At 44.0% G+C, this 26,035-nt stretch overlaps 1 protein-coding gene across 1 annotated transcript in view; it reads right to left on the minus strand.

Annotated features, from left to right (window-relative positions):
- Positions 1–25,208, minus strand: part of Slc16a10 (solute carrier family 16 member 10) — a 101,168-nt gene extending 75,960 nt beyond the window's left edge. Inside the window, exon 1 of the mRNA XM_021174405.2 lies at positions 24,655–25,208. Within this exon, the coding sequence (XP_021030064.1) occupies positions 24,655–24,988 (334 nt within the window). The 5' untranslated portion in view covers positions 24,989–25,208. The remainder of the gene's footprint in view (positions 1–24,654) is intronic.
- Between the last annotated feature and the right edge of the window lie 827 nt (positions 25,209–26,035).

Consider the following 26,035-nt stretch of genomic DNA (forward strand, 5'->3'; position numbering starts at 1 on the left):
GTTAAGAATGGAAGGAACTACTGGGACAATTGATGCTGGTTAGCTGGAGCTAAGACATTAGCAATGATTAAGAAGAGACTAGCATCACTGAGTTGAAATCTGGGAGTTGTTTTCTGGGAGCACAAAGAAGCTGTGTTCCAGAGATAGCCAAGGTTGTACCTCATGCTGCAGCTGAACTTGGTAATGTGTAAGAGTTACCCAGGTGGTACTGGTTTTGAAGGCATGAAGGTGTCATGAAGAACAGCTGAGGCTTGGCACTGTGAGAGGTCATGGAAGGCCATTGGAGAAGGTGTANCCTCAGCTGTAGTTGATGGCCCAGGACTGAAGGGGTCAGGCAAAGGATTTGAGGCTTGGCACCNTGAAGAGAGCCTATGAGAGGCTATTGGTGAAGCCTTGTTGGAGTGGAACACCCCAGTGTATTAGAGATGTCAGTACCATGGGATTATCACCAAGAACAGCAGCCGTAGTGGAGTGGATCGACCTGAGCTTAGAGTGCTACAGAGGGCAGAGCTGGAGAAGTGATGCCAGCCCTTAGGAGGAATCCAAAAGATCAAGTAGAACCCAGACACTGAAACAAGACGCTGTAACATTGAAATTGCCTCAGAGACTCAAAGATGTTAAAGATGCCAGAGCCATGGGATACATGCTGAGGAAAGCTGCTAACAGGGAGTGGAACTAGCCCAGGAGAAAGCAGTTTGTTGCAGTCAACAAAGATGAAAAAGGAATGGAGATCTGAAGACTGCTTTGACATCAGCCATGGAGATGCAGAGTTTGGAGTTTGCCCAGCTGGTTTCCTGCCTTGCTTTGGAGTATACAGTTAATTAGTTGAGTGAATCTCAGAAGAGACCTTGAACTTTGGACTTTTAACATTATTGAGACTGCTATAGACTATGAGGACTTTGAAAGTTGGATTAAATGCATTTGCATTTATGCTATGTTTAAGTATGGCCCCCATAGCCTCATGTTTTTGAACAAGTCTATGAGGGCCAGGGAGTGGAATGTGATGGTTTGTATATTCTTGGACCAGGGAGTGGCACCATTTGGTGGTGTGGCCTTGTTGGAATAGGTGTGACCAGGTTGGACTAGGTGTGTCACTGTGGGTGTGGCTTAAGACTCTCACCCCAGTTGCCTGGAAGTCAGTCTTCCACTAGCAGCCTTTGGATGAAGACATAGAACTCTCAGCTCCTCCTACGCCATGCCTGCCTGGATACTGCCATGCTCCCACCTTGATGATAATGGACTGAACCTCTGAACCTGTAAGCCAGCCCCAATTAAATGTTGTATTTTATAAGAAAACAAAAAAACAAAAAAAGATTTTTGTCAGGTACAGTGGTGCATGCCTTTAATCCTGACTCTCAGGAGGCAAAGGCAAGTGAACCTGTCTGAGATGGAGGCCAGCCTGGTCTGCATAGTGAGTTCCAAACCAGACCCTATCTCAAACACAGAGTCAAGACGTTGGGGCAAGCAAGAAATTTCAGCGCCTGCCACGAAGCCTGATGACCAGAGTTCTGTCCCCAAGACCCACATGATAGAAGGAAAAAGTCCACCTCTGAAACCTGTAACTGCACACCCCAGTCACTGATACACCCTGACCCTGCCTGGGACACACAAGCAACAAACAGGTACTGTTTGTTAAGTGCTGAACTTAACCATCTCCCCAGCCCCTGCAGCTCCTTCTGAACAGGCTTGAGGAGAGCTCCCCTGTCAGAGGTGAGTGTCAGCTCAGCCGCTGAAATCTACCCTTCCCACGCCATATCTGAGATCTCCCCTCTTTAAGTGCTCTTTTAAACTAGAGTGCATAGATAACAAGACACTTGGCACGCCTTCCTCAGAGTGCCAAGGATGGCTGGCTTGGAGTGGGGTTCTGAGAAAAGGGATGTGTGGGAGCAGCAAAAACAAATGACTCGAAATCAAGCCGTGGATTGAAGCTGGCGCCCTAGGCTCAACTCAAGACAGTTTTCCAGCTCTCTGCATTCTCTGCTTTCTTTCTCTCTCTGGTCTACTTTCTCTGGAGCTCTCCAGACAGTTCTATGTTCTGCTCGAGACAGTTCTCCATGCAGTTCTCCCTTGCCATTCTGAAAAATTCTCTGGATAGCTCATCTCTTGCAGATCATAAAACCAGTCTTTTATTTTACATATCAATCCAGACATTTACTCCAGGTTTCTTTTTGATTATCCTAGGAATCAGGATCCGTGCCTCAGCCTCTTGACTCTTAGGAGACAACATGCACACACATTTCCTTTTAACACTGAAAAAGAATTCACAGACCTGCCTGCCTCTGTTAGGCACAGATGGTCAACTGGCTGGGTGGACTCTGTCCTGAAATTATCATGTCTACCACATCTGGGCCTGGACTGGCTGTGTCCCAGGTTCTTGAACTCAGAAATCAACCTGCCTTTGTATATCTGTCTGCCTTTGTATTTTTCTGACAAACCGGCTCATCTTTAGATTTGCGAAGGCCCTCATATTATTCATATTGCATCATTTTTTGCATAGTTGAGAAATTATGTATTTCTAGACTCATTTTTTATTACTAATCATTTTATTCATTTACATTTCAAATGATATCCCTCTTCCTGGCTTCCCTTCCACAAACTCCCCCTATTCCATTTCCCCTTTTCCCCCCTCCCCTTTGCCTCTATGAGGATGCTCCTCCACCTACTCACTCACTCCTGCTCCACTGTCCTAGCATTCCCCTACACTGGGGCATCAAACCTCCACAGGACCAAGGGCTTCCCCTCCCATTGATGTCAGACAAGGCCATCCTCTGCTGCCTCTGTATCTGGAGCCATGGATCCCTCCCTGTACACTCCTTGGTCATCTAGTCCCTGGGAGCTCTGGGTGGTCCAGTTAGTTGATATTGTTCTTCATATGGGGTTGCAATCCCCTTCAGCTCCTTTAGTTCTTCACCTAGCTATTCCATTTTGGTTCCTGGGCTCATTCTGAAGGGTGCCTGTGAGTATCTGCATCTGTATTGGTCAGGTGCTGGTAGAACCTCTCAAGGAACAGCCACTCCAGGCTCCTGTCAGCAAGCACTTCTTGGCATCAGCAATAGTGTCTGAGTTTGGTATCTGCAGATGGGATGAATCCCTAGGTGGGGTGGTCTCTGGATGGCCTTTCCTTCAGTCTCTGTTCCGTTTTTTTGTCCTTGTCTTTCTTTTGGATGGGAATAATTCTATGTTAAAAACTTTGAGATGGGTGGGTGCCCCATCCCTCAACTGGGGCCGTGCCTATCCATTGGAGGTAGTCTCTACAGGTTCTGTCTCCCCTTTGTTGGGTAGGGGTCCTGGGAGCCTCTCACTTCCCTGGAGTCTGGGACTTTCTAGTGGTCACCCCCAGTTTCCCATCCCCCACTGCTACACATTTCTATTCAATTTCCTGACCCTCTATACTTCTCTCCTGTCTCTTCCAATACCTGATCCTGCCTTAGAGTTCTTCACAGTCTTAAGGTCCGTCATAAATGTCCCAGCATTTACCATTTTGCTGAAACATTAGCCACACCTTTGCCTCCCAGAGTCCTGCTGTCTTTGATTATAATGAAGACATTAATGTTAACAGGGAAGATATCCTTGAAGGAGGAACATAAAATATGTACATTACTATACAAACAAGCCATCAACCAACACTCATAGAGGAACTCTTCCACTGGCCCTGTCCCAGGGGCAGGATCCATGTCATTCTATCCCCACAAAGGCCATGGCAGACCAGCGGCAGAGCCTGAATGAAAGCCATGGAGGACCAGCAGCAAAGCCTGCATGAAAGCTATACTTTGTATCTCTTCTTCCTATTACTTTTACTGAAACTAGAGTAGACCATCAAAAAAAGCCTTACAAGGCCATAAGTCTGAAAAATAAAACCCATAGGCAAACGTTTTACCTTTATAATAGACCTTTATTTTATTTTCTCACCTATAGTTAACTCTACTACACATAATCTCATGTGTTATATCTGGAGACCTGTTTGCACATGCCTTCTACTTATTTTTGATTGGCGTGGTAGTCTCTATTGGCTTAACTTTCTAATGGCACCTAATGGAAAGCAATTGGCTGTGCCCTCCTTTTCCTTTCTTCCCCTGTTGCAGTGCAGCAGAAGGGATGAGATTTGGAGCCTAAGACACAGTCACTCATGAGTCCCAGTACAGAAAGCTGGGCTAGTCAGTAGGGCAGCAAGGGCTGTGATTCTTGCAGCGTGTTGTCTTCTCTGAGTCTTTGTCAACTCGTCAGCTGCCACCTGGCTCTGGTGACACAGTGGCATCATCAACAGTGGGATGTTTAGGCTTTGACTCTCATAAATCAGCACTGAACCCACAATCAAAACAAGAAGTTTCGAGAAATGGTACGTCGTGTCCTCAGAGGGTTCAATTTCTATAAAAATGACAAGATTAGTTAAGATTCTACCATCTCAGGGTCAGACTTTGGCTCTGTTCCGGATGTTAATGGCATTATCGCAAACAAATAGCTTCAAAGCAAACACCCAAATATTGACTCAAGTAGACACAGTTCAAAAGCTTGGTTTATTTGGTAATGCAGATGAATAAGCCAATCACATTGCCTTTGATCCTCCCACTTTTTTTTTACCAATCCTCTTCAATATTCTAACTTCCCAGCAATTCTGTGAGGCCAACTCCCTTCTAAAGGACAAGATTAAATAGTCAGTGTGTGTTTTGCTAAATAAAGCAGTTCTGGCTTTAAAATGCTTTCATTTTAACTTCAAAGGGGTCACTGTTAGTTTTCCAGTACCCTCTACTCTACCAACTTACCAAATGCCATTTTCAAAAGGACAAATTCTAATTTATTTTTTAAAGGGCTGGCTCCCAAAAAAACTATATCTAGATCTAGATATATAGATATATATATACAAATAGTGAGAAGAGAAATCCTTCATCTCAATATACTTCTTTAATTTTTTCCATAGTCTCTTTATATGCACATTTTTAGAACTGTAGTCATGTGACATAGCCTGCTCTTTCACCATCTGCTGTTGTCATGACACTACATAGCAACTATTATCATTTACAGTTACAACACAGTACATAAAGTAGATCCTCGTTGATTTGAGCAGCTCTTTTTTTTTTTTTTTTTTTTTGAAGGCATGTAAAGTGTTTTACTCTTTGAAGTAATAGAGTGGTGAACATCTTTAGCAGTCAGTCTTTTCTTCCTTACATTTCATTAAGTAAGACACCAGGAAGCAAGATTTCCGACCTAATGATGTGACGACAGTTGATATTTTAAAATAGATCCTGACAAGCATTCTAACTAATAGTAAGTACTATTAAGCCAGATGTGGTTGTTCCTTTCTGTACTCAGCACTTGGGAAACTGAGGCAGGGATAGTGATATGTCCTGAGACTAGCCTGAGCTACACAAGTTCCAGGCCAGCTAGGCTATAGAATAAGACCTATCTTTAAAACAATAACCAAGAGGCTAGAGAGATGAATCCACTGTTACAAGAACTTGCTGTTCTTCCGGAAGACCTGGGTTCAGTGTCCAGCACCCACATGGCAGCTGTACCTATAATTCCACTTCCTGGGGACCAAACATCCTCTTCTGGCCTCTACAAGCACTGCACTCATTTGGTGCACCCATACACATAAGATATAATGACAATAATTAAAAAACCATCAATTAAATACCTAAGTATGAAAGCTAGAACAATAGTATGACGCTATATGAAAGGTTCCTTTTCCATGTGGGTAAAAAGTAAGGGTCCTTAAGGTACTGCTGAGCAAATATCACCTTTTCAGTTCCACAACTCTTGTCTCGGGAACTACATGCAAACATTCCACTGCTCCCTTCAGCTGATGGTAGGAGGACAATACTGCAAACCTCTGTTGGTCTTCATAAAAAGCATAAAAAGAAAGATTTGTGCCGGGCATGATGGCATGCTGATAATCTCAGCACAGTAGAAACTGAGGCAGGAAGGTGGAGCTTGAAGTGAATGTGATCTATATGAAGAGCCAGGCTGGGGAAGGAGGCTGTAGAATATGTTCACTTCTTAGCTGTTTCAAGATGTCTCTTGGGGTAGAGCACTTACACAGAACTTACATAGGATGCTCAAGGCTCTGGTTTGAAAATAAATAAATAAATGCTTCCTTATCGCTCTCCAGGCATGATATTGAGTTTTCTTCACCTTGTATAATAAATATACTTCAGCAAGGTCCTCCATTACCTGAGCCTCCTAGACATGACATGTCTAAGAAAGACAGAATAAAGGAATAGCTAAAAAAAANTTTTTTTTTTTTTACTGTTTACTAACAGCAAAAACAAATGTATCTAAAATCAAATTCTCCCCTTGTTAGCCTTACTAAGAAAATACATGGTACTTCTTTTAATTTATAAGCAAAGATATATAAGCATTCTGCCCACCTTTCCATAAAAAGTGAGGGAAATCCACTATGTATTGGTTTGTTACAAGGATCACAAGCTTGTAACACCATGTCTCACTTTTATATACCTTTTAAAATATGCTTTTCATCATAAAATATATAGAAAACTATAAGCATTCACCAAGTGACTGTCAAATCTTAACTTGGTCTTTTTGCTTTAAGTTCTTTACAAAATACACTTAAAGTCCTTCATGTGGCCCTATTCCCCCTTCTTCCCTCATCAAGCTAACCACATTTTGGCTATAATACCATTTTTATGCATGGTTCTATGCTTTTACTCCAATGTACCAATGATATACTGACCTCCATTTTAAGATGCATAGTTTTCATATTACAGCATCCCTAAAACGGGAGTCCATGTGGTGGTTTGAATATGCTTGGCCCATGGCAAGTAGCACCCTAGCTGCCTGCAAAAGGCAGTCTCCTTCTGGCTGCCTTCAGATCAAGATGTAGAACTCTTGGATCCTCTAGCACCATGCCTGCCTGCATGCTGCCATGCTTCCTGCCATGACGATAATGGACTAAGCCTCTGAAACTATAAGTCAGCCTCAATTAAATATCTTTACAAGAGTTGCCTGGGTCATGGTGTTTCTTCACAGCAATGGAAAACTTTCAGAAGTCTTTACAATATACAGCGAGTGTTATATCACAGTTTGTCAGTCTTCCCCGTTTTCAGTGCACATAGAAGAGAATCTTTGTATCAGTAACACTTTACAGCCCATCGAAATATGGCAGAACTGTTTTACATGAGCTTTTTAACAGAATTATTTTTACATTATTTTATCTAATGCACAGTCTCCTATATTTCAGCCTGGCCTCAAACTTGCTCTGTAGCTAGGGATGAGTTGGAACTTCTGACCCTCCTTTCACCACCTCCAGAGTACCAGTATTACAAGCATACGTCAACACACCTAGTTTTATGTGGTACTAGGGCTCAAACCCATAGCTTTGTGCAGGCCAGGCAAAAACTCTACCATCTAAGCTATAGTCTCTCAAAGCTTGTTTTACACATTTTAAAGAATATACAATGATAGCTTACTAAGCATTCTCAATTTCACCTTTTCACTTAACATGATTCTATGAGGAGGACTACTGCAAGACAATGTCCTGTGGACTTGACAGGCCTTTGCACTCATGAATTCACAACAGCTGTGGTTGCCTCCACAAAGCCTGCACATGATCAAACAGGTAACAGTCCAGCATGAGGAACCCGCAGAGCCCCCTCTAACTGTCTCCCTCGGGATATGAGCGCTGGTCAGCTGAGCAAGCTTTGGGGAGTGGCCCCTCATGTACACACAGGCAGGTCTAACTGACCTCTGACTTATCTTTAAGGGGGGGGTGGGGGGGACGTAGGGATGAGATGGGAGATCCTGAAAAGTTAGAAAGTGGGGCGTGTGCTAAACATAATCAAAATTATTATACACATGAATAAAATTATCACATTTTAAAACCATACACACAAGGTAGAGCTCCTGAAGAAGGACAAGAGGGTTGTCTTCTGGGCTCTATGTGTATACACGTACACACACACACACAGACCAAATCATCACCAATGAATGGACTACCACATGCCAAGCACTGTGTAAACACTGCACATAAAAGCTCCCACGCTTGTAGACCTTCCACAGCTATGGAAAAGACAGTGACAAAAATCACAACCACACAACTATAAAGCCAAGGCGGCAATTTAATAGCCATAAACCCAATGCCATAAGCACAATCCTCTGCTTTGCAAAGTGCCTGCCAAACTTTAGCCTCATAAACAGCACTAGCAATGTCTCAGTTTCAAGGCTGTGAGTACTCTACTCAGTAAGGAACCTACTGTGTTTGTAACTCAGGACTGACACAAAGGGCACAAGAGGGATGACACAATTACACTTCACGGTAACACTGGGGTAACAATGACAGGTGAGCACATTGTGAATATGCTTAATGCCACTTAAGATGACCAACCTGGCAAGCTTTATGATATATATTTACCATAAGTGAAAATGTAAGGCTTTATACATTTAATCACCCAAAACTTACACAAGTATTTCCAAGTCTCCAGAGACAGCGTGCAGGCAGAGAGAAGCCATCAACAGAGATGGCAACAGAAACATGAAATGGTTTGGCTTTGATTCTTATACCAGCTGTACACTTCGCACTGACTGATCACCTCTCAGAGCACAGCACAGGAGGGAGGGAGGCACAATCTTAGGAATTTACTGCAGATGCACGGATCCCATTGTGTTTAGGTTCCAGTCCTTTGTCTTATCGCGGCTCAGTTGCCATACCTTTGCCATCTCTTCCTGTCGGCATAACTAGTGTAAAGGCCTCCTGCTGTCAGCACCCTGGTTCTCAGGAAACATACACACATTTTCTCAAGTTCCCCTCCCTCCCCAGGTCCCAAGCAGACAGTCCCTACTGCAAATACCCAGATGGATTCCACTCCCAGATCTCAAACCCAACTACAGTAGCCTCACAAACCATTCTATTAATTACCCTCTTGATAACTTCACTTTCTTCCTCTCTACAGGTTCCTTCTCTTTGTGCTTGTGAATTATTTTGTTTGTTTTCTGTTATTTATGTACAGAGTCTTGCTATGTAGCCTTGAACTTTCAATCCTCCTGACTCAACTTCCCAAGTTGTTTGGATTATCGGCCTATATCACCAATCCCAGATGTTGGGTCTTTTTTAATTGTTTCTAGTTTTTGCCTCTCATGAATAGTGCTGCTACGAACATTGGTCTTTAAGTCTCTGGGTGGACATGTTTTTGTTTTATTTTGTATTTATCAATATTTTAAATTCCATAAGACAGTAATACTGCATTTTTTTAATCTATTAAACAAAATCTAAGTTCCAGGTCTGTAAGAGCCACAGAATGAGATGCTATCTCTAAAACAAAACAAAACAAGACGTGTGGTTTGCAGCCTGCACCTTGAAGGCAGCTCTGTTCCGCCTACACTAACTAAGTCTCTGAACTCGGATGGATAGAGTGCCCTTCTAGCATGCACTCCATAGTTTTCAGAGTAAAGGAATGACTGTGCTATGAGGCAGGAAGGGAAAGGCTTCTAGTCACTTACTATTAGGGTTAGAGAAATTGATCAATTCTGACAGCTTTACTAACTCACTGACTTGCTTTCCAAAAAAAAAAAAATTAAGGATATTTCCAGGTCAGCGGAGTAAGCGTCCCAAGATTAGTGGCCAATGGTTAGTTTATCCTCTCAAGTGACCATGAATAATGGGGATTACATTGCTTTGACATTTTTGCATTATCCACTCTCAGTTGCCACCATACATCCAAAACCATCATGATGAATTAAGAGGAAAAGGACAGCTTAATTTGATTAAGGATAACTTTTTACCATTTTATTTTTTGCAAAATTAGTCTGTGTTTTAAATGCCTCAGTATTTGTTTCCCAATCAAAGATGTAAAAAAAAATTTAATTCTACTACATAACAAATTAATTATGATAGCATTCTCACAAGGAGTGCCTAACCTTGCTCATCTTAACCCCTGAACTTTGCTATCTCTGTGAAAAAGAAGCCCAGAGCCCTTCTGCTTCTCAAACTCTTCAGAAGAAAAATATCTCAACTGCCTTTCCCCATTCCCCAGTTTCCATAAGCATCAGCCTTTATACTTGCTAATCAGAAAACCACATCTTAGTTCCTCCCAACACACATAGCAGCTGAGGAAAATAAAAACGCTGGCATGGGCCACTATTTGCCTTCAGGCAGACTTTGTAACTGATAGAAAATGATGCTAAAAGATGAAACAGTTACTGAAGGGAAGGGGGCATCATCGCTTACAAAATGGAGACGGGGCAGATTGGGGAGATGGTTTTGTGGGTAATGCCAAACCTGGCGACCTGAGGTTGGTTCCTGAAATCCCCATGGTGGAAGGAAAGAAGCAATCTCGACAAGATGTCCTCTGACCTCCACATGCACAAGGTGGCATGTGCACACCCACACATATACACAAAAAGAATAAATTTAATTTTAAAAACAAAAGTAAATCCTATGGTTGCACAACTTGCATTTCCCTCCCATCCACCCCCTGCTCTGACTGGTTCTTCCTCCAGGGTCACTGCACTTCCAGCACCTTCCGTTCAGCCTCAGTCACAAGAGAACAGCCTAGGACCCGCGTCCAAGAGATTACAACACAGCACAAGTCAACACTCGTCATCACCCAATGACAGGCGCCAGGCTGGCGTGCTCAGTAGCAGAAGTGGTGGACGTATCTTCGAACATCTCTAAGGGCTGAGTCTATATCTGCTCCCCTCCCTGCTCACTGTCTGACAGGAAACTAAGTAAAAAGTTACTTGTATGTAGCCAAGTAACCAGTTATTATCTCAACCGGAACTGCTCCACTCTCGGCCAATGAGTGCCACAAGGGTATGTCTTCTGCTGGTCAGATTTCAGTGTCTACATGTGCAGAAACGAATTGTGTTGGTTTTTTTTGGTTTTTTTTTTTTTTTTTTTGGGGGGGGGTTGTTTGATTTTTGTTGTTGCTGTTTTGGTTTTGTTTTCTTAAGACAGGAGCACTCCTGTGTCTGTCTAGAACAGAACTCCTGACTGCTGTTGTGCTGTGCTCTGTGGAAGATACACACTCTTCCCAAAGCTCTCTCTGGCCTCAGCTTTACTCTCCATCGTGAAAGGTGCATTTGCAGCCATCTTGGGTTTCTGCTGCAGTTTTGAGACACTACAAATTTATGATGCCCTTGTTCACAACTCTCCTGTCTCAACCTCAGGGATTTAAGATAACAGGCTTAAGCGACCATGCCCAGCCTCATTTATCTATGCGACCACCTCCTTATATCATCTCTCTGCTCTTTAACAGTGTTCTATATGACAAAAACTCACCAGGGTTGGTGGCGTAAAAAAAGAGAGGCAGAGACAGGCAGATCTCTGGGAGTTCAAGTCCAACCTGGTCTACGAAACAAGTTCTAGGACAGCCAGGGCTGTTAACACAGAAAAACTCTGCCCCAAAAGACAAACAAAACAAAACAAAAAAAGTCAAGCCAGCCTTTCCCTGGTAACTGCTCCCCCTCAGCCCCCGGTACCCTTGGTCCTGCTAATGGCTGACATAATCTAGGAATCCCAGTATTGAATAAAACTATGGTACTCTGTTCAAAAATTACTCAGACACATTTCTCTTTAAAAAAAAAAAAAGTTTTTGAAACAGGGGCTCACTATATAGATCAGGCTGCCCTTAACCTCAGAGATCAAATCGTCTCTACTTCCCAAGTACTGGGATTATAGATGTCCACTCCCATGGCTGACTAAATGTTTTAAAGACATATACACAACGGGCTAGAAAGATGGCTCAGTTGCTAACAGCAAGTAGTACTATCGCAGAAGACCTGAGCTCAGTCCCCAGCACCCATGCTGGGTGGCTCCCAGCTGCCTACAACTTTAGCTCTAACAGCATCCTATGCCTTTGACCTCAAACATGACCTGTACTCACATGTACACAAACAGTTAAAAAATACAATCTCAAAAAAAGTCTCAGGCTATCAAGATGGCTCAGCGGGTAAAAGCACTGACTGCTCTTCCGAAGGTCCTGAGTTCAAATCCCAGCATCCACATGGTGGCTCACAACCACCCATAAAGAGATCTGACGCCCTCTTCTGGTGCAATAAATCTTTGGGCCGGAGCAAGCAGGGACTGAGCAAGCAGGGTTGACCAGAGTGAGCGGGGCCAATCGGTGCAAGCAGAGGTCCTAAAATTTAATTCCCAACAACTACATGAAGGCTCACAACCATCTGTTCAGCTACAATGTACTCATATACATTAAATAAATAAATAAATAAATAAATCTTTAAAAAATAGTCTCATGCACAGAAATGTTAGATTTTTATAGCACTAGACAGTGGCCATAGCTGTTGAAAAGGTATAATCTAGAGGCCACCAAACTACAGCCTAAACTCCCAGACTGGTTTGGCTTTAGGTTTGAGTTGGTTTGGAGTAGGTAGTAAATGCCTTTTTGTTTATGGTACAGAAATTGAATACCAGGGCCTCACACATAATGTCAAGTATTCTACCAAGAAGCTACATCTCCGGCCCAACATTCTATATAAGTAAGTGTTTGAGGTTTTGTATAATATTTTTATTCTTTGGTTATTTCCTACATACACACAATGAATTAAAACTTTAACTGTGTTTGTGTGTGTGTGTGTGTGTGTGTGTGTGTGTGTGTGTGAGAGAGAGAGAGAATGAGTATGTGCATGAGTGTGCATATGAATGAGTGTGTATGGGAGTGTGTGTATGAAGTGTGTGTGAGTATGTGTGGATGAGTATGTGTGAGACAGTGTATGTGAGTGTGTGAATGAGTGTGAATGTATATCTGAGTGTGTATGAATGAGTGTGTATGAGTGTGTGTGTGTGAGAGTGTATGTGAGTGTGTGTGAGTGAGTGTATGTCTGAGTGTGAGTGTGTATCTGAGTATGTGTATGAATGTGTATACATGAGTGTGTACATGAATGAGTGTTTGTGTGTATGAGTGTGTATATGGATGAGTGTATGTGTATGAATGTGTGTGTGTGTGAGTGTATGAATGAGCGTGTGTGTGTGCACGTGCGTGCAGATATACATATTCTAGAGCATATTCTAGGTCAGAGGATGGTTCTCTGAGGTTTGTTCTCTTCGCCTGCCTGTTGCAGCATGGCCCTCTTGTTTCTGCCTTGCCGCTTCCTCCAGACTGGCTGCCCCGCAAGCTTCTAGGCGACTCTCCTGCATCCATGCACACAGTGCTACGGATCTCACATTCACGCCAGTGCACTCGGCTTTACGAGCAGGTTCTGAGGCTCAGGTCTCACTTCTTGCTGATGAGTCATCTCCACAGCCCTTCACTTCCCCAGTGCTTCCACATGCTCCACACTCATCTTGCCCACACTTCCCTCCATCTATTTTAGATGGCCTCCTAACTAGTCTATCTTGCCCTTCTCAGCTACTTCCCTAAAACATCAGGCAGCTTCCTTTCAGTTATGGATTTCGTAAACTTAATGCCTCGCCCATTTCTTCCTTCTGAAACCCAAACTGTCTTTTTAAAAACTCTTCTTTATATGTGTGTGTGTGTGTGTGTGTGTGTGTGTGTGTGTGCGTGTGTGTGGGAGGGCTTACAGTAACTCAGACTGTCAGTTTGGGTGACAAGCACCTTTACTTGCGGAGCCATCTCACTAACCTACTATCTTTTCAAACACTTCAGAGACGCTCTCCAAAGCCCTCAGTCTCTCTCTCTATGCCTGCTTATCAATGTTCAAACTTAAGCTAGATTCTAGTCGTCTACTCTCTGGCTACAATATTCTTCTTACCAGCTTTCACCTTCTATGACTCCAGTCTGACTCCTGCTTTGTAGCCCAACCAAATCCAACGATACAAACTTAATAAACCCCCATGTGTGATCAAGTTTAAAGTCATGGATCCTAGCCAGGCATGGTGGTGCATGACTTTAATCCCAGTACTCTGGAGGGAAAAAAAACCAGACAGGCAGGCAGGCAGGCAGGAAGGAAGGAAGAAAAGAAGGAAGGAAGAAAGGAAGGAAGAAAGGAAGGAAGGAAGGAAGGAAGGAAGGAAGAAGAAAAAGAAACAAAGAACAGAAAATGCCCTGAATTCAGAGGCTCACATGCCTGGTGGCAAGTTCAGTGGAAACACTCACTAGAATGGCCTGGGTCCTCATCTGTTAACTCTGCTGAAGAAAGCCTACCAATCTTCACAGCCTAACTCAAAAGCTACTGTCATACATTCATGTCACACAAATCTTTAACCACTTTAGAAAACAATCTTTAGGGCTGGAGAGATGGCTCAACAGTTAAGAGCACTGACTGCTCTTCCAGAGGTCCTGAGTTCAATTCCCAGCAATGACATGGTGGGTCACAGTCATCTGTAATGGGATCCAATGCACTCTTCTGGTGTGTCTGAAGACAGCTGCAGTGTGCTCACATACATTAAATAAATAAATCTTTCAAAAGCCATCTTTAGCACTTCCCTTCATGAAGACGTCGTTAGGCAGCTGAGAAAGCCCTGCGTCTTGCATTGCTGTCAGCATGGACAGCAGAGTTATTCCTGCTCCCTATAACCTCACAAAAGCGCGGAGTCGGTCGCACTTCTGCCTTGCATGGCACAAGCACATAACTGCTCAACAAACTGAGTGAGTTCTCTGCCTTCTTTTTTTGAGACAGGGTTTCTCTGTGTAGCCCTGGCTGTCCTGGAACTCACTCTGTAGACCAGGCTGGCCTCGAACTCAGAAATCCGCCTGCCTCTGCCTCCCAAGTGCTGGGATTAAAGGCGTGCGCCACCACACCAGGCTGCATTCTTTTAAAAACAAAAGCAAAAAAAAAAAAAAAATTTATTGAGGACATATATATATTATATATACACCAAAACCAACTGATTAAAGGTATTTCAACAGAGTGAGCCTGGGCCAAGGGGAAGCAGAGAAAAGCAGTAACACAGAGGACAGGATGCAGGCACAGCAGCTCTTGCTAGTTGAGATGACTTCAGAAGGACCAAGTCTCTAGATGGTTGGCTTCCATCCCTGCTCTCAGCTCCAGGTAAGCCTTGTTCAACACACCTAGGCTGGCAGAGCTGAGGAAAGAGAACAGGGACACTACAACCCTGCCAGCAGCTTAGCCACAGAGGCCTGGTCTGAAGGCCAGTGTAGCCAGGGTGGTAGGTTACCACAATGAATACAACTAGTAAGTGGGTGACCTTCGGGATAGAGAAATATCCTCTAAGTAAAATGTGCTGATCAGCAAAAGGAGAAAGTAGATATGCATAGGAATCGAAAGCTCCTTTTTGTGTGCTTGCTCTTCTTTTTAAATCTATAATGCCTGGATTGGGGATTTAGCTCAAAGCATTCTCTAGCAAACACAGGCATTGGATTTGGACCCTAGCACACAAAATAAATAAATACATAAATAAATAAACAAACCCACAAAAGAACTAAATCTATAATTTATCATCTACAATTTTGAAATCCTAAACTCAAAGTTTCTAAAGATGGCTGGTGCTTAAAAACTAGCTCAACGTTTGACAGCTTGTTGCTCGTGCAGGGGACCTGGGTTCGGGTCCAGCACCTACAGCTACAGAGTTTGAAATCAGCCTGAGCTACATAAAAACAAACAAACACATAAGAAAATGATTATGTATATGATAATAAGTATCCTTTTTTAATCCAAGATCAAAATATGAATAATAATCTGATTTTATTCAAAATTGGCCCCTAAGGCCAGGTATGGTGGCGCACGCCTTTAATCCTAGAACTCAGGAAGCAGAGGCAGGAGGATCTCTGAGAGTTCAAGGTCAGCCTGGCCTACATAGTGAATTTCAAGATAGCAAGGACTAAATTGAGAGACCCTTTCTCAGAAAACAAACTATACTATAAAACTATTAAAAGACAAAACTATAAAACTAAGCAAATCAAGTTACCAGTTCCAATCTATTCCATAACAAAAAGTTCTCTAGAAAGAAGACAATAATACTTGTATGACTAAAGGCTATGTCATTTATTCATTCCTACAAAACCTTCCTTTTACTATTTTCTATTTTCAATTACTGTCACTAATAATCAATCACTGACAAATATGAAGCCATCCCGGTGCCATCATTAGAAATCCCACATCAAGTTAAATAAAAATAAAAAAAAATAAAAAATAAAAATAAGACATAATAGACCAAATGAAAGGTTCTCTACTATTAAAAACCATCGCCTGGGGCTGTGGGCAGCTGGCTCAGCGGTAGGCTCAGAAGTGGAGACAGGTGCCAGAAGCTCGCTCTAGTCTAGGCGGTGAGCTCGATCCCCAGCAGAAAGGAAGAAAAGCTGTGTGCAAGGCTTAACTCAACTTGGTGCTAATTCTTTTTCTTTCCTTTTCTTCTTTTGAGACAAGGGTTCACTACATAACCCTGGCTGGCCTGAATCTCACTATGTAGACCAGGTTGGCCTCGAACTTAGACTGCCTCGGTCTCTGGAGTGCTGAGATTATGGTCCCAAGACACACTTCTGCCATAGTTTTCTGCTTTTAATCTTTTTCTAACTTTAAGTGTATGGGTGTTTTGTCTGTCTGTCCATCTGAGCACCCTGTGCATGCAGTGCCTGCAGAGGTCAGGTAAAGACATGGGCTCCCCTGGGACTGGAGTTATGATGGCTGTGAATAGCCACATGGTTGCTAGGGAAGCAGCTCTGTCCTCTGCAAGACAACAAGTGCTCTTAACCTCTGAGCCCTCCCATCCCTTGTCCCCAGCTTTCTATTTTTATAAAATATAAGAGAATTGGAGTTTAGATCCCATCTGTGTATACAACAGAAATACATGTTCAGCTCTCAGAACTGCTGCAGAACACTGTCAAAGCAATTTACTCTCGGAGGAAGGCGAGTACCAGCTGACGTGTGACCACGGGAGGACAGAGCCCTGACCATCTGGGTGGGAGGGAATTGGAGGGGGCAACAATATTCCCTGAACTTTTGGGGGGAATGGAAAGGAGGAGGCAGGGTCTCATGATAGAGGCCTGAATTTGCAATATAGACCAGGCTAACCTGAATTTCCAACATAGATAGGCTAGCCTCAGACTCAAGCTAGCCTGAGTACTGGGGTTGATGGTGTAAACTACCAGGCTTGAGTCATTCCCCTGACTTTTTACATTAATTTAACCATTATCTTTTGCTTGAATTTAACTAGCTAAGGCAGACCTTGACAATTTTTACTATTTTGCTGTTGCTGCTGCAGTGCTGGAGGTGGGGCCAGAGCCAGGATCTCCCACAAGCTGGGCAAACACTATGGGGCAGGCTCAACCCCATCAATTAACTGTAAACTCCACTTTGTGCTTCTCCTGACTATAGCAAGAATACATCAAAATTCCAGAGATGCACAAACAGTATATTCAGTATTAAAACCTAGTAATTACTAAAAACTGAATGAGAGCCCTAATTGCTTTCACAACTGAGCTAGAGAGAAAGCCTGGCATAGCTTTGCCTGGGGAGTGATGCAGATGCCACTCTTACTCCTGAGCACTCCTGAGGGGCGCACTCAGGGGAAGGTAAACTCCCTGGGACGGTGAGTACAGACACTCTGAAGAGCGTGAGATTTTTATGTTTAGTAAGAGGAATACAGAAGACGGAAACTCTGCTTTGGTCCATATACTGCATTTCAAATCAGTAGCTCCCAAATATGCCCTGCCATGGTGAAATGGAGACTTCTCCACCTCAGTTCCTTAGGTCTGGCTTCTCTGGGCCGTTACTGAAGACGTGGTGTAACCACAAACATTCAACACACTCAGCAGGGTCCGGGGTACCGCTTTCCCCCACCACTGCAGGCTCTGACAGGCAGTCTCCTGTGTGGGGTAGGTCTGTGCAAATACTCAGGTGTACTAGAGATGGCCATCCTGAATGACTGCCAAAGCATCACCCCTCGTTCCTGCACGGGCAGTACCAGGTGAGGCAGGTGAGGCCTGGAGCTTTTCCAGTTACGTTTGGGGCTTAGTTTGTTTTTATTGAGATTCGTTTGTTTAATTTGAATATGAAGTCAGTTTTCTGATTGAGCTATCATGACTTGAAGTGGAATTGCCTTCAAAACCATGACTTCTGACGCGTAAACAGAAGGCATTCTTGAGGATCTAGATAAAATACAAGGAAATATGCAGAGAACCGTACTGAGGGGAAAGGGCAGGGCGTTTTACTTCATATGAATACAAAACTATGTCCCTAGTTAAACAGATACTCCTAAGTTCAACTTGGTAGATGTGAACACTGTTATCCTGATGCCCAAGCCTAGCCTCCAAAAGCTGACACAGAAGGCTAGTCCAAAATAAGAGATACATGTGTACAGTTCAGATAGGAGAGAAACAAGAGGCAGAAGGACCGTTAGACCAGGAGCCTGGATCAGCCTGGACACCACAAGATCCTGTCTCAAAATAAGTGAAAACTTAAAATAAGGTAATGCATGGAAGCCTTCTCTTTATGACAAAGGACTATACAAATTACCAGTTAAATAAGCATGGGTAGCTTTAAAATGCCTTCTGTTCGCCAGGCATAGAGATACATGCCTGTATTCCCACCACTCAGAAGTCAGAGGCAGACACAGCAAGACCTTGTCTCAAAAAAAAAAAAAGAAAAGAAAAGAAATCGAATCCTTTCACAGATTGCTGATTAACTTAGAATAGGTTGAAATTGAGTTCTGTCCTTCACTTTAAGCTTAATTCATAACTCACTTTAATTTAGTCTCAAGTCTCCGAAATGTAATAGCTCCAATCATCCCAAATGCTTAAAATGTGACCATTGTTGCCTAAAGTTCCAGGACTGTGGCATAAAGACTGAAAGGCACTGGAACCCTACAGGACCAACAACCAAGCTGAGGAGGAGTGGTACACATAAAGGGACAGAAACAAAGGTAATGTGACAAACCTGGGTATGTACAGGCTGCCAGCTTAGAGCCAGCCAGGACTACAGAAACTCTGCCTCAAAAATATCAGGAAGAGAGAAAGAGAAGGAGGGAACAAAGGAATGAGGGAGGAGGGGAGGGAGGGAGGGACGGAGGGAGGGTGGGTCAGGTCAGACAAGGGCCATGATTTGCAGACCTCAGGAATTAGGAGTCTGGTATTTTCCAGCAGATAACACATGCCACTGATGGCATTGAAGCAGCAAAACATATACAATCCATAATGTGATTCTAGCAATTGAGGCCCAAAGTAATAAAGACGTGAAACAAAGACACCGACATGAAGGAGAAGGGGAGGGGGCAATGTAAGAAGCAGGATGCCAATACAATAGAAAGGGGGATATGTACGAATTCTGGGTGTGTTATTTCAGTTGTTGTGACCAAACCCCTGAGAAGAAGACCTTGAAGGGGGATTTACTTGGGCTCGTAGTAGCAGTATTGAAGTGTTAACCCGTGGTGGAGTCCGGTAGAGCACAGCAGTTCACATCACAGCAGCCAGGAAACAGAGACGTGGGAATGGAGGAAAGAGTGAGGGCCAACAATCACCCTCAAGGCTACACCCTCTCAACCTGCTTACTCCATAGGACTTACTACCCTCACCACCTCCTATTAATGCCATAACATCTACCATGAATTGATCATTAATTAAGTCAGAGCCCACATGGTCTCTGGGAAAACCATCACACCATGTATATGTGACTTAAGGAACCCAAAATACTCTGAAAATGCAGGGAAGATGTGTGTCCCCGAGGGAACTGGTGTGTCTGGTGATGGGAGAAGGCTCCCTGGGCTGGCTAAAGGCAAATTCACTTTAGCTGAGTATTGTGTGCATTGAAACCCAAATGGGACTGCCCAGAAATTGTAAACACTCATCTTAACTTTAGAAATAATGGTCCCAAGAAAGTAAATGGAGCCATGGGGTTTGTGAAAGACCTGGATAGGCAGAAAGGGCCAAGTACCTAGCTATAGAATTGGCCTCAAGAAACTGCAGCCTGGGTGAACAAGGATAAATTTAAAGATACAAATTATATCAAGAACTCAGAGCTGGTACTGTAAGAAGCGATAGCGCCTTTGTTTAGCATATATATACATATATATACATATATATGTATATATGTAAATATGTATATATATATATATGTATATATACACATATATATAAAACATACACACACATATATGTGTATATTTGTGTGTGTGTGTGTATGTGTGTGTGTATCTCTGGATTTCATCTCCAGTACAGAAGTTACAAACACAAAAGCCCAGAACACAATTTATTCTATTTATCTGAGTACAGTGTAGCTGTTTTCAGACACACCAGAAGAGGGCATCGGATCCCCATTACAGAGCCATCATGTGGGTGGCTCAAACTCAGGACTTCTGGAAGAGCAGTCAGTGCTCTTAACCCACAATTTATTCTAAAAGTTATCTCAGAACTTGTTCTGACATAAGTCTGATACATCTTTAGTTGTGTTGACTTGGCAGTTAAAATAGAAGGAAAGGGAAGGAGATGACCATGACCGGACCCTTTTGTTTTTTCTTTTACTGTGGTGACTCACTACGTACCCCAGGCTGACCTTGAACTTTCCTTCAGCTCTACCTCCCAAGCACCCAGAATTCCAGGAGGACACTATCAGGCCCAGCCCCATGCCCATCCTTTATTTTCCAATTCTGTGAATGGCTTTTGCGTTCTGTTGACTTACTAGCCAGTGGTTCGGATGAGTTATTGGCACAAGTAAGCCTTCTTAGCTTTTCTCCCTCCAATGAAGTAGGAATCGTGTACTGCTATTATAGGGATAGATATATAGGAACATGAGCCAGGTCTCTCTATTATTATAATCGTCTCAACAAAGCAGTTATTACTTACTTCATTAAGACAGTGGCAAGGCTGGTCGTACTGGCAGCTTTCCTTGCCAACTAAACCTCCTGAGGATAAAGGCAGCAGGATTAACCTTGACTTCCAGAGCCAAAGACTTTGACAATCTAAATCTCTAGTAATTTAGGTGTAACTCAAAACTACATTGTTGTTCTAGAGCTTAGAAAACTACCCCAAACCGAGCTAACAAGCAGCTTTTCTCAGATCCTCTCTTCCCTTCCTGTCTCTCACTCACTTTCCATTGAGGCAAACTGTCCCAGCTTGAATTCTCTCCCTCCAGTTCCCAGGTGGGTAATAATAATAAAAGCCCTTTTCCTCAAAGCCAGTCATAAAAGCTAAAATATAATCCTCTAACACCCCACTACACACTACCAGCTTCTGTGTAAGAGCTATCTGTAGAGGAATTCTCGGACCTATCTGGTTTGGTCCCTAACACTGCAACTGAAGAATGGAGAAGGATCTGGCCAGACAGTCCCTATAAGTTTCTCTTTCAGCGCTGCTGTTAGACTGCTAGCTACTGTACCCTTCTTCACTAGTATTTGTTGACCAACACAGTTAACTAAGCTTCATCAATCCTATGACTAAAAATGGACCAGTTAACTTTGAATGGCAATCTGAAAGCTTCCATGTCACATGTAACTATAACCAAATAATTGTGGTTTTGTCTGGGTAGTCTGTCTACTGCCAATTCAACTCAATGACGTTTGAAGTGGAAGGTGTAGACTTTATTATAATAGATATCAACGTAAAGGTAAATGTGGAAACTTAGGGTTTGACACGAGCTGGCTTGAAGCTTCAGCTAAAACCCTATTATTCCTAAAGAGAGTAATGAGGTAATGCGACATGCTCCCACCTCTAAATGCTACCCAATTCCTGCTCAGTGGCAGAACCATCTAAAGAACATACTTTTACCATAAAGGGAAAGTGCTGAAACAGTAAAGCTTGTGAGCAGAGAGCCTCTCTTTCCACATCTTTCTAACAGTTGATTTAAAAAATAAAAACAAAAACAAAACCCTAATGTTAACTTGCATTTTAAATAGTCTGGAGAGAAGTATATTGTGTGGTGTGTCCCAGTCTTAAAAATAGATGTCCGCTTTCAAGAAAGGCCATTAAAGAGCATACTTGGGGCCCAGAGAAATAGCTCAGTGGGTAAAAGCTGCTCAAGCCTGAGCGCCAGAACCTGTGTAAAAGCTGAACGTGAGACCAAGCACCTCACACTGTCCTCTGACCTCCACAGACACACCATGGCATGGGCACACCCTCACACACACACACACCTACATGTACACACATGCACACACACACATTCACAAGAAGAAAACAGCAGGTAAGATTAGCACCCTCCCATGAGCCCCAAGACTACCATGGACTGCATGAGGAGACAGAGAACTCTAGACTCAGCAGTCCACTGTTTTCCAGGCTCCGGCAGTTGAGACAAATGTATGGATTCTAGCAGAAACCAATGCTCCAGTTAACTGTGGTACCCATTTTCTTTCCCAAAGAGTCCGACTGCCTTCCACTCAGGCAAAAGCATGAGCTTGGGAACAGGTAAAACTGAAAAGGACAGCGCAAGCTCTCTCACTCCTTCTAACTTCCTGGACTACTGACACTGCTATGTCAGCAGCACATGGGTGCATGGCAGAGACTGGTGTCCTGGGTATGCCTTAGTGACTTTGCTGAACAATTTGGACTGCAGCTAGCATCCTCAGCCCAGAGCCTCAGTTTCACAGAGAAACTGAGAGAAACCAGAAAAACAGGCTGTCAGTCCTTTCCCAGTTTCCACCACTGCTTAAATTCCCTTGGAATCTCAGACTTTTAGAACAGGATTGAGGATCTTTATCGTGCAAATGTTTCAGGGGAGAATTCCTTCTCTGGAACACTCGTCTGTATTTCAGCAGATCCTAAACTCTGAGAATAGCCGGCATTGTTTCTTCCTGCCACTAGTTCCAAACAGTAAACATGGCAGTGGTACATGGCAGTGGTACATGGCGGTACATATTTTTAATACCAGAACTCTGAGACAAGACAGCCCGGCCCACACAGTGATTTTAAGCTAACCAGGACTTCAAAGTGAGACCCTATCTCAAAAGAAGGAGAGGGTACAGGGAGATATACTGGCAGGGGAGAACCAAATAGGTATGGAAGTCACTTATACTTCAGTGGGAGTAAATCTCAATATTTACTATTTTTTAAAGATTTATTTATCTACTTTATATGTATGAATACGCTGTAGCTGTCTTCATTACAGATGATTGTGAACCACCATGTGGTTGCTGGAATTGAACTCAGGACCTCTGGAAGAGCAGCCAGTGCTCTTAACTACTAAGCCATCTCTCCAGCCCCAGCATTTAAATTTAGCCCTTTATTACTAATAAATCTAGCCCTTTCATGAGAATTCTGAAATAGATCATATATTATGTGAGAATTAATGTGGGCATTCTGGAGGCAGAGGCAGAGATCATCCAGAGCTGCACAGTGAGACCTTTCTCAAAAAAATAACTGAACAAAGAAGATACACTTAGGAAGAGAAACTCCAAGGAACTCTCCTCTTAGCTGCCAGGAAGAGCTGCCTTGCATGGTACACTCTAACCAGAATTGTGCATAAATACCATTTTAAAAGTCTACTTCTCAGCTGGTCAGTGGTGGCGCACACCTTTATTCCCAGCACTCGAGGCAGGTGGATCTCTGAGATCAAGACCAGCCTGTTCACAAAGTGAGTTCCTGGACAGGCAAGGCTACTCAGAGAAACCCTGTCTCGGGGGAAAAAAAAAAGTGGACTTCTCTGTGGAAGTTTATTTTATGTGTACACCAAAAATCTAAACAATACACACTGTAAAAACAGAAACTAAAGGGGTTTTTACATGACTGTAATCCCATCACTTGAGAAGCAGAAGCAAGTAGATCTCTGTGAATCTGAGGACAGCCTGTCCTACATAGTGAGTTCTAGGCCAGCCAGAATTAAATAGTGAGACCCTGCTGTAGTTTTAAAAGACTATTATTGCCCAGTATGGTGCAGAATGTTCTTATAATCCCAACTGAGCCAAAAGGATCTTGAATTCAAGGCCAGGCTGAGCAGAGTGAAACACAGAAATTATTGATCTTATTAAGTTTCCCAAAAGGCAGCAGTGACCCCATTTAGCAACAAGACTCTCAGTCTCCAAGTCAGGCAATGAGGTCTATCTTTATTCTGTTCCTCACTAAGACACTTCATTTCCCTGACTTTCCATTTTCTCACCCAAGCAGAGCTGACAACACCTGCCCGGCAGCATGAGATGAAATAATGGGGGAAATGTTATGCAGACGGTCCTAGACTTGACTTTTGCATAATCAGTCAGAAAGCATTTGACAAAAATGCGGAGTCTGCACCTTTTGCATTTTATTTCCACAAGGCAAAAAAACGTCAACATAACAGAAGGTCCAACCCCTTATCTTCCTCTTACCATCCCACGTGGCTGCCTCCTATGCTGTCTAAATATAGTAGAGCGTGCAGAGAGACAACCGACTACCACTTTTAATGGGCTGCCTTTGGGACTCCCTGTGACCTTGGGATCCACTTTTCCATTTTGCCAATCTCCCGTTCTGGCCTGCGCTGCATCTACCCAAACACACCTTTCCTTCTGCAGCATGGCAGGTAGATAACCACGCCACCGTGGCGGTCACAAAACAGACTGTAAAAGTGATAATGCAGTGTTGTTGGTGCTGGAACGTTCAGTTTATTTCCCACCACTAAGAGGAAAGTACTGTGGATTCTTGGCGCCCACTGTGCAGAAAGGAGGAGTCCAAAGCCTCAGGCAGGTACAACTCTGCAACTTGCTTGCCTTTGGGTTCCATACAAAACTGGCAGAGGGAAGCCCCAAGCTGCAGGTTGCAAGTGAGACGGGTCAAGCTCACAGCTCACACCCTCCCAACACAAGAGGACGCACCAAGCTCCCTTTTCCCACCCTGCATGCCATCCTCCCCTCGGCCCGCAGCAACGTCCCACCTGTCTTGAAGGCCATGTTGTCATCGTCCTTGGCCTTGAAGGTGTCCAGCATGGACACGAAGAGCACCCCGTAGGCGTTCTGGATGCCAAACACCGACCCGTTGCACCACATGGCCGCCAGCATCACCAACCAGCCCCAGCCGCCCTCGGGGGGAACAGGGGGCTCACTGCCCGTTGACTTCGTCAGCTCCACCTCCACTTTCTCTGCGGCCACATCGGAGACATCCGAGGGTCCCGGGCCGGGCAGCGGAGCGTCATCTGAGGGCGCGGGCCCGGGCGGCTGCGCCTCGTTCGTCTCCCGCTCGGCGGCGGGCTCCTCCTGGGACGGCACCATGTCCCGAGGCGGCCCCGTCGGGCACCGAGAAAGCTCGCGGGCGCAAGGTCCCGGGGTGGCTCGCGGAGCCTGGGACAGCAGCGCGGACGGAGGAGGGAGGCCGAGGCGAGGACACCGGAGCTGCGGGCGGGCGGGCGAGCGGGCGGGCCGGCGGGCGAGCGGCGCACACCGCAGACACCGCCTAAGGCGGCCAGAGGACTTGACACACCGGCTGCCCCTCGCGCCTGATTACGCGGGCCTCCAGCCGCCTCTTAAAAGCGCCCCTCCCGCCCTCCCGCACCGCCTAGGGGCGTGGTCACCAGAGGGCCTTACACCCTGAGCCCACAGGTGATTGGGCATCCGCAAGCGGAGGCTCCGCCCCGTGAGGGGTGTCCAATGACCGCCCGCGCGCGCGCTTGAAGGCGTGCCGCCAAATTAGCTACCTCCAGGAGTAATGTCACCTCCTCTCAGCATTAACCTTAGAAGTTCTTGGGGAGCCTCTCCTACGTGTGGCCTGCGAAGGTGATCAATCAATCAGGTAATGCTTACCCTCACTGGAATAGAGAGTCACAAATGACAATTTAAATTTCATATTTGTTGTCCCTTTTGTGCTAGTTATAATATAAAAGATTCCTTATGCCACGTACCTACTTAAAAGGCAATTCAGGAATCAGAGACCTTGCTTAATTACTCCAATTCCGTGAACATACAGTTTGTTTTGACTACTTGGCACATTGAAGATGCTCACTTTGGAAGACAGACTGTGATTCTAAAATTTTCAACTAACAAACATTTTTGACAGGCAGCTAGAAAGCAATACTTTTAAACTTCACAAGTTGTCCTCACACTAAATAAAGAACCAACACTTATATTCAATTCCTCTGGCCCCTGAAGCATCCTATTCTGATGTATATTCTTAATTTCTCAGATATTTAGATTACTCACTCCAAACAAAATCAAAATAGGCCAGTTACTTAGGCACCAGTGTGGTGGGTTACACAATAACTGTGATTATCACATTTTTGCTTCTCTCTGTCCTAAACTAGTAAGTAAAAACAGTCCAGAAAT

Source organism: Mus caroli, chromosome 10, assembly GCF_900094665.2.
Source record: "Mus caroli chromosome 10, CAROLI_EIJ_v1.1, whole genome shotgun sequence".
Classification (NCBI taxonomy): Eukaryota; Metazoa; Chordata; class Mammalia; order Rodentia; family Muridae; genus Mus; species Mus caroli.